The following is a 9,686-nucleotide window of genomic DNA, read 5'->3' on the forward strand; positions in this document are numbered from 1 at the left end:
TGAGAGCTGGACCATAAAAAAGGCCGAGCGCCGAAGAATTGATGCCTTTGAACTGTGGTGCTGGAGAAGACTCTTAAGAGTTCCCTGGACTGCTAGGAGGTCAAACCAGTCAATCTTAAAGGAAATCAACCCTGATTGCTCATTGGAAGGATCGATAATGAAGCTCAAGCTCAGATATTTTGGCCACCTAATGCGAAGAGAGATCTCTTTGGAGAAGACCCTGATGCTGGGAAAGATTGAAGGCAAAAGGAGAAGAGGACGGCAGAGGATGAGATGGTTAGATAGCATCACTGAAGCAATGAGCATGAAACTGAGCAAACTCAGGGAGGCAGTGAAGGACAGGAAGGCCTGGCACAATATGGTTCATGGGGTCACGAAGAGTCGGACACGACTTAACGACTAAACAACAACAACAACTGTATCAGAACAATTTATTAAGCTGGGTTAGTCTTGCTGTTTCGGTTTGTGTGTGTGTGCAATTTAGCGTGTTGCATGAATACAGCTTGTTAAATCAATTAATTCAGTTACTGGCCATACCCAAAACTTGGGTTAATCCAGTAGCCTTGTTACATTATCCCAGCCTATTGGTTTTGCTAACTGTCTGGACAGTATGACAGTATTCACAGAACCTACCATGGCCTATTGACTCTTTATGAACCATATTGGCCATGTGGGTCTTATGTAGTTACAGTCTTTGCCTAGTCATTGTGGTTTATAAATTTTGATTTATTGCTTAATCTGATGTATGAACCCAGCCAATTGTACTTTTGTGCCAAGTGAACACAGCCAGAGTTTTGGAATGAGCAATGTTCAGTTTGGAAGCCTTTTTTGCCCAGTCTGAGTTGTGTTTTGGGTTTAGTTAGCCAACAACCAAGGAAATTCTTCCTTTCAAATATTATTTCTTTTGTTTCAGGGCACTGACTCCTCTGCCCAGATTCCTCGCAGGCTCTCTTGCGGGAATCACAGCTGCCATGTTGACGTACCCCCTGGACCTGGTCCGTGCCCGTATGGCAGTAACACCGAAGGAAATGTAAGTAGTTGGGGATTTGATCCCCATGTCGTTAGGAAGGGGTATGAAGTGTATTCTTTAACTATCATTGTTCCTTAAAACCTATATAGTGGAAGGTTGGAATGCAACACTCATCCAAGTGAATGTTGTTGCTTCTATCACGTTTCAAGCCAAGAAAGGTTTGTCAGTTACCCCAAAAAGGGATAATTTCTTCTGCAAGGATTCCTGCCACTCCAGTACTGTGATTGGTTCAATAATGCACTCAACCATAAAATGGTTTGCTTGTTCATAATTTATTCAGTGAACCCAGCCAAGTGGCTGATTAATGGCTTAACGTGTTGTGTGCAATCAGACAGTAACAGCTTACTCAACAAATTGTGCAGCTTAGAACATCATGTGAAGGCATATTCTTCCATTTAGTAGAGGTTTTGCAGGTCATTGATAGAGCATAGACACTAACCTTTTGGAGGCCCTTCTATCTGGGGTGGGTGTGTCATGTGATGAAATGTGCATTGTCACTCATGAAGCAGACCCTGTGACCAGCTTGCAGCCAGTTTATGACTTGAGTTTAAAAGGACAGGGTTTGCATCATGATATTGTGAAGGATGTTTTGTCATATTTTTGTCATTGTGGTTAGTAGATCCCTAAGATACCTCCTTAAAAAAAGTGGGGGATGGGTTGCTGGCTTAGTGGAAGATTCTTCTTGGAAAACCACTGGCAGTCAATATAAATCCTATCAGCTCCAGAGGATATGGCCAACTGTCAGGAGCACCCATGTCAAGTCCTCGTCTAAAAGAGAATGTATGTTTTGAGACATCTCCTGCTCAGAGGGTAGTAGTACAACATGGGAGAAACCATCCTTCAGAAAACGGAGAGCTTGGTCTACTTGATCAATTCCCATCTATGTGTCAAATCAATCAGGTCTGCAGTGTGGGCTTCCTTGATCAGCAATTGGCTAGACTTATCTTTTTCCCCTCCTTAAAAGCTACCAAGTATTTCCCAATGTCTAAAATAGCACACACCTTAAGGAGAATATGGGCCCTGGTGAGTGCAAAGAAGTTGTCAATCCATCTGGGCCACAATTGCAATGTGTTGCATGTATGAAGAATTCTCTTTGATGTTTCCCTCAGGACTATGTGGCTCTGTCATGTTCTCTTTCAGTCAAAGCCAACCTTGTGTCTGAAAACTATTTTTAATGACTTGCCAACTTCCTTTTTTCCCTCAGCTTTTTTGGGGGTTCCAAACTATTAATATGCAAAACTCTAAAATCCCGGGAGATTGAGTGCAGTTACCGATATGTACTCAAACTGTACTCTTATATGGTACTGTTCCAGGACAAAGTTTATGAAGCAGGGAATAAGGAAGGAGGATAAAGTAGCAACAGTTAGCCATGAAAGCCAAGTAGCCTTATCTCTGAACACCAGTTGCTGAGGGAAAAAAGGGTTTGGTTTCTTCACAGCCTGCCTGTAGATCTTCAGAGGCATCAAGTTAATGAAAAACCTGTGAGCAAAATGCAGTGTGATGTAGTTTTGTTGGGATTGTGATTTTATTAGCACTGGAGAGCTAAGTGGTTGGTTTGATAATGAAAACGTTTATGTTCTGTAGACTAGGCCTGTTGTTAGATACTAGCAGTAGACTCTGTGAGTGATTTGGGCCACCATATTTTCATTACTGGAGTGAACCAAGAATAAGCAGCGTAGTTCCTTCAGACATCTTTGTTGATACCTGTGACCCATCCGGCCTTTCCTTAATTTCTTTTTAGATTTCATTAAAAAGTAGAAAGTTAACATACTGCAAAGCAACCATCAGCTCTCAGCATCATTTTCATTTCTAAAAAATCTTCTGGGTGATATATAGGCTCCAGAGACATTCTAGAAAATAAAAATGGCCAGTAGCTATGGTGCAGTGCTTTGCTTGGAAGTGTGCTCACCTGCCTGGATAAAAGCTCAGTGTAAGCTGGAATAGTGGTGGTTATGGGTGGCAGTGAGCAGCTTCTCCAGTTTGCTTTCAGATAATGGATGCTTTGTGGTTGGCCACATTCCCCCATGGCAGCCATCTTGTGAGAGCACTCACAAAAGTCATCTTGTGAGAGCACTCACAAAATGGGTTTACCTTAATATAAACAAAGATGACAAACATGGACAGCCTGCCAACACATTAAGTTCCCCACCCCTGGGAGAATCCGTAAGATAGCAGCACACAGGGGCAGCCATAGCATCTTAGGACTTCCTCCCTCCAAACTTCTTTCTTCTTTGCGTTGATGTATCAGGATTCTAGTACAAAATGTAGCCTATTCCATTTTTCATTGGCAGGTATAGCAACATAATTCATGTATTTATTCGGATATCTCAGGAGGAAGGGTTGAAGACCCTATATAGGGGCTTCTCACCCACCATCCTGGGGGTGATCCCTTATGCTGGATTGAGCTTCTTCACTTATGAGACACTAAAGAAACTGCATGCAGGTAAGGGCAATCAAGCTGATATGAATATATTCAGAATAATACGGTTCCTTCTGTTTTAATGTGCATCTTCTTAAATTTATTATTTTTAAAAAACTGCTTGGTGTTCCAAATAATTCAGCTAGGCTACAGTGAGGCTGGGTAGTTTGTGATTCATGTGTTGTGGGAATCCAAACATTGTTGGGAGGTATTTTCTCATCAGGCACGATGTTAAAACTTAAGATTATCCAGCAAAATTGACAGGCAAGTGATTTTGGACAAAGCATGTCATTTAAGCATCATTATTAAAGGAATTCTTTGTGTTAGATGTGATATGAACAGATCCTTATAGGAACAAGTCCTATAAGGAACAGATAAATGAAATGTTCAGCTTAATTGTAAAAGAGAAAACTAAGGAAATATGATAGTGGTCTAGAAATACCTTATAGGCTGTCACACAAACAAGAGAAGGCAGATTTGTTCTCTGCTGAAACCAAGGATAGGATAAGGATGAAGACCAAGGAGTTCAAATTAAAAAAAGGAGGTTCAGATTGAAGATTAGGAAGACTTTCCCAACAGCAAGAACTGCAAGGCAGTGGAACTGCCTGCCTTAAACAGTAGTAAGCTCCTGCTTGTCTGAGATTTCAAACAGGGCTTGGTGCCCACTGGCCAGTTATGGTTTAGTGCAGTTGTTTTAAGATGTGTGGACTTCAACTTCCAGAATTCCCCAGTCAGTATGCTGGCTGGGGGATTCTGGGAGTTGAAGTCCACACAGCTTGAAGTTGCCAAGGTTGAGATACGCTGGTTTAGTGGCTATCCTGTATGTAGGAGTTTGGATTAGATATGCCCTAAAGCAGTGTTTCTCAACCTTGGTCACTTTAAGCTGTGTGGACTTCAACTCCCAGAATTCCCCAGCCAGCATGCTGGCTGGGGAATTCTGGGAGTTGAAGTCCACACAGCTTAAAGTGACCAAGGTTGAGAAACACTGCTCTAAAGCCTCTTCCAGGTCATATTCTGTAGGATTCTATTATAGACTAGGCTAGTCCTTCAGCTGAATCATATGCAGCCATGCATATGGCTCACTTATTTGCCACTTTTTTTATTTTCTAGCCCCCAAGTTTCCTTCAGAGAGCTTAGGGTAGGCAGCCTGGTTTCTTCACATGGAGGATAAAGTCACCCAGTGAATGCTGCGGCTGAAAATGGGAATGTATACCTGGGATTTCCTGCTCCTGATATGCCAAACCACCTCACCATGCTGGATCATTGTTGGGTCACATGGAAAGCTTATATTGTGAAGGGAGAGGGTCTCTGTAATATTTGAGCTCTTCAGCCCAGTGCTGGCCACAAGAATTCCTTAGAATCTGCCTCCCCAGGAACACTACAGTGCCTCCTTTTCTTTCTCCTTCCCAGATCACAGCGGGAGGAGAGAACCCTATCCTGTGGAAAGGCTTGTTTTTGGGGCTTGCGCAGGCCTGATTGGGCAGTCAGCCTCTTATCCTCTGGACGTGGTCCGTCGACGGATGCAGACAGCGGGGGTGATGGGGTTCTCTTACGGGTCTATCATCCTCACCATGAGGGACATCATTCGGGAAGAGGGACTCGTCCGAGGCTTGTACAAAGGGCTCAGCATGAACTGGGTCAAGGGTCCCATTGCAGTAGGCATCAGCTTCACCACATTTGATCTCATGCAGATTCTCCTCCGTAAATGGGAGCACAGCATGAACGTGGAGAGGTAACGCCAAACCTCAGCCCCGGCTCAGGTTACTTGTGGAGAGGGAGTGACCACCATGGTGGTGCGAGTGCTGGCTAGCGAGGATGGACATCCTCCTTTTTTAATCCCCTTCCCTGACCCCAGATGAGGTTCTTGTGGCAGACCTCCGAATTGACCTCGGAGAACTGAGTTTCAGACAGACTCCTCTAACTGTGGCCATCTCCTGTTTTCCAGATGATGAATGCGCAAAGAAATAATAGTAGAAATCAGTGCAGAATTTTCACTGTTTTTAAGATGTGATCTAAACACCCCTGAATTCTCTGAATAGGGGAGCAAAAGGGATTCTTTCCCTGCTGGCCTCATATCAGAAGGCAGTAGCTGATGTGGTTTCATTTGTATCACCTTTTTTTGAATTCCCCCCTTTAAAAAACAAAAAATTGCCCATCAGCTCTCCTTGCATACAATTACCTCTTGGAAGAGCAATGCCAAATTGAGGTGGGAATCTTTTTCCATAGAGCTGACTAAAAAAAAGGGACCTTTCCTCTGGCATTTTTGTTGCTGGAAACCAGGAGGTTCCTGGCTGGGAAACTCAATCTCGAATCAACAGTGTTTGCATTGTTGCTTTCCAGAGCAGCATTTAAATAAAGGATTTTGTGTTTTGTTTTGTTTTAAAAACCAACCACCGCAGGGTTTTTGCTTTCCATTGGAGATGGTACACTCTGGGGAAAACATTACCAGCGCACAGTGTTAACTGGAAACTCTTGCCATCCTGAAACGCTATCCGGTTCATTCCTTCAGTATTATCCATAGTATTATCCGCAGTGGGGAAGGAAGGGAGTGGATCTCTTAAATGCCTGGTTGAATGGAAGGAACTTCAAGGGTTGATGAGCTGCTGAGGATCTCCTCTCCCCCTTTAGTATGAACCTGCTGGGTTCTCAGATTAGATGAAGAGCACTCTGGCTCAGTTGGCCTGAACCCTCAAAGCCTAGTGCATTTTTAAGATCTTATTTGCTTGAAGTTGGAGGAAACACACCTGTTGGCAAAACCAGCAGCCTCATGGTATAGCCTCACTTTCCTGAATGGTCTCAATTTTCCTGCCTCGTTTCATTTGCTGCTGCTTGTCAGAGTGGGAAATATCATAGTGCCATGTTGGGCAGACTTCATGTGGCAGCTATGTATTTTCTGTGTTTAAGTCAGGCCTCTTTGGATAGCTTTTTGCTGAATTGCTTCTGCTATTTTCTCTTGCCTGTTTTCTGCTTCACAACTTTAATGCCCCTTCTATCTTGGGGAAAATGCAACAGATTACCCAGATGTGATTCTCAAGCCCTTACCTTTCTCCTAAAAGAAGAAAGAAGGAATGGTATATGTTAAAGCAAAAAGAAAAAAAGGGGGGGGGTCTGTGTGGTAGGGCTGAAAGACACTCTGTTGTGAACTAACATGGATCCTTTCTCACATTTTGTACAACAGACTGGAAACTGACTTCTGACATTTCGTGGGCCACAAAATATTTTGTGGTTATCTATATGCACTACAGCCCTCCACACACAGCGTCCCAATTGTTCTTTATATTATCCTAGAAATTCTGTAACCTCAGTTGTTGGATTCTCTGCGATATCACTAATTGAATTGGCTTCTGCAAGGGGGCTCAGAAGCTAACTGAAGCTTTGTCGTCAGTTTTCTGCATTTGAAATGGTGTAAGCACCCCACCCCCAGAAACCTTAGTTTTAAGATGCAGAATCCAGAATGTGGTGTGTAGGTGTTGTGTACACAGGACATGTTGACTGTGAAGGAAGCGACAGGGTTGGCTTAATGGAATTCAAGGCTTATCTGCCAACATACACCAGTCAAATCACAAATCAGTAAATGTGAAAGATGTCTCAAATTGAGACTAATATAACTCAACTCTTGGGAGAATGCTTTTCTCGCAATTTCAGAAATTTTTAGATGTCCCCCTCCCTTCTGCTGCTGAAGATTGGTTGCCAATCTAGCTTGTTTTTAAAAAAAAAACACAAAAACCAAGCTGCTTCATATACTTAACATTGCACCCCTTATCCTATGGTCTGTTTTCCAACAATCTTGTGCTATTCTTGCGTAGAGCCTTCTGGCGTCCTCCAGAAACATTAAGATGCTGTCACCCACCATCCCCCGGTCATTGTAATCAAATCAAATTCATTGGGGGAGTATTGGATATCAAGTTGGAGAAGCCTGCTGTAATAGAGATTAGTCACCTATTTGGGGGGAGCCAGTGTGCGCCTACCTCCTGTCCCTAACGTAACTCAGCTGGAGAACCTCACCAGGGCAACTTCTGCAGTGTTTTTTTCTCCCATCTGCACATTCCCAGAGTAGAGAGGCTAGAGCAGTGTTTTTCAAACTTGGCAGCTTTAAAATGTGTGGACTTCAACTCCCAGAATTGAAGTTGAAGTCCACACATTTTAAAGCTGCCAAGTTTGAAAAACACTGCTCTACAGTGCTAGTTCAAGGACAGATTTTCCTTTCCTACTTGGAACCTAGCCAAGACTTTGCTTGGCCTAATAATAATTTTTAAAAGGTCAGTAACCAACAGGCTGCCCTAAACAGCAACTTCCCTGGTGCTTCCAACCTTCCTGTGCTGAACAAGGTCATGTTTGGCAAGCGCTCGATGCGGTTTCTCCAGGGTAATAGGTCAGTTAGTTGACTGGTGTCTTGCTGTATTTGAGTGTGCCTTTAGAAAGTGCTGTGGGGAGCATACCAGGGGTGCTCTTGAAGAAGCTATTTTTTTGACAGTAAATCAGTGGAGAAACTGGGTCCCTTTTCATGCGGGGTTTCCTACCTGTCTACCCTTGTGGAGTTCCTCCCCATTGATTGTTTGGGGGAACCACCTTCGATGTTGTAGAAAATCTGGTGGCGTGTTCCAAGGTGCTTGATAGTCCATGCGGGGCTGTTTCGTGCAAACACAGGTCTGTGACTGCTAAGCCACAATGAGCTTGGGGGAGACCCGAGTTTCCCAGAGGGAGCTGCGTGCCCACGAGCAGTGTTTGGAAGGAAAGTGAACTTGCCACTAAAATATTTCGCACGGTTGCGCAGCCAAGTGTTATAAAGGGTGACTTTGGAGAGCTACTCTGGGCTCGGGGAGCAATGCAACAAGGCGAGATGCTCTTGTGCAGAATGCTGAACCCAACAGCCCTCTGCTGATAAGAGGTTCTCTGCATTGTGGCTTGTTCCTCTGGCCAATGATACTTTGTTTTATATAGATGTTTATAGTGACAAACGTATAAAGATCTGTGCCAAGGGAGGAGGTATATTTAATAATAAAATGAATTATCCAGTTTGTGGTGTACATGGTGTGTCTCTTTTCTAAAATTTGATCTAGGTGGATAGAACTCCTTTGGGAAGAACAGTGCGATTGATACATGCTTCCCCAAACCCGTTTGAGGGACAGAGATGACGATTAAGGTGACTGAAAGGGCCAGAAGTGTCCAATACAAGAAGCTCCTCCTTCCCCAGACCTTGAGGCTGCTTAAATTATAAATTAATAGCTGAACTATAGATTGGCTCCACAAAATAGGTTAAGCCAGTGTTTCATGGCTGGCTGGGGAATCCTGGGAGTTGAAGTCCACACATCTTAAAGTCGCCAAGGTTGAGAAACACTGTTAAGCCATAAATATGTTTTGTTCTATTTCAACTTAGCATGAAATGCAGGCCCAATCATTTGTGATTTACTCAGTAACCAAAATTAAGCAAGGCACATGGTAATCCTTAGCGTACAGAATTCTCCCATTAGGCTTGCCTGTCTGGATCCCTAGCCTGCAAATCATACTAGGTTTTGGCTGCAAATAGCTCTCCTCTCCTCCTTTGGCCTTAATTACTGGCTTAGGTTTAGATGTAACGCTAAGCTTAACCATGTCCTAACAGGTGCTGGCAACTTGGCTGACTTTAGGCATCAGCCTTGGTATTTCCTGGTGGGTCCTGGTGGTGTCAGACACCACCAGGAAATACCAAGGCTGGACCTTAAGTGGGAAGTTAAAAAAAAAAAATCCGAGGAGAGGGCAATACTTGACAACTTCTGACAACTTCTGTATTTCTTGGAGGTGTCAGCAGGGAGTCAAATTTGACATGGGGATACACTCTTTATGTCTGATCGTGCCATGGTTGAAGCCCACTGTGTGAAACAAACTCGTGTTCCTCTTAACCTCAGGCTACTTATTTTTCGTAATTGTAATACTGCTGTTTTTCTATCATTATGTATTTTGTGTCCAGTACTTTTATGTGTAAGGCCTATTTAGTGGTGTATTTTTTTTAACTTTTTTCTCAAAAACAGAAGTATAAAGCTAGAGAGTCAAGTTAATGTACAGCTGGAATTTTCAATTGAATAGAAGAGGCAGCTTCTCTCTTTTCTCTTACCACTGCACATCCTGATTGTGGAAAACTTATCTTTTTCTCATCACTCAAATCTGCTTATGGAAAAAGGTGGTTCTGCTATTTATGAAAACGGTTTTGTAAGTTTCACTTTCACCTGCATCAGTTATTCTACGGTGGAGTCCTTGGTG

At 43.3% G+C, this 9,686-nt stretch overlaps 1 protein-coding gene across 3 annotated transcripts in view; it reads left to right on the forward strand.

The window, feature by feature from the left end:
• Positions 1-8,467, forward strand: part of SLC25A42 (solute carrier family 25 member 42) — a 33,702-nt gene extending 25,235 nt beyond the window's left edge. For all 3 annotated transcript variants that reach the window (XM_007430710.3, XM_025168240.2, XM_088149432.1), the window contains exons 6-8: positions 914-1,030; positions 3,322-3,473; positions 4,860-8,467. In XM_007430710.3, the coding sequence (XP_007430772.1) occupies positions 914-1,030; positions 3,322-3,473; positions 4,860-5,185 (595 nt within the window). In that variant the 3' untranslated portion in view covers positions 5,186-8,467. The remainder of the gene's footprint in view (positions 1-913; positions 1,031-3,321; positions 3,474-4,859) is intronic.
• Positions 8,468-9,686: the final 1,219 nt, after the last annotated feature.

Source organism: Python bivittatus, unplaced genomic scaffold (genome assembly GCF_059951505.1).
Source record: "Python bivittatus isolate LINGU-HERP-01145 unplaced genomic scaffold, Pbiv_v1 ctg000580_np1212, whole genome shotgun sequence".
Classification (NCBI taxonomy): domain Eukaryota; kingdom Metazoa; phylum Chordata; class Lepidosauria; order Squamata; family Pythonidae; genus Python; species Python bivittatus.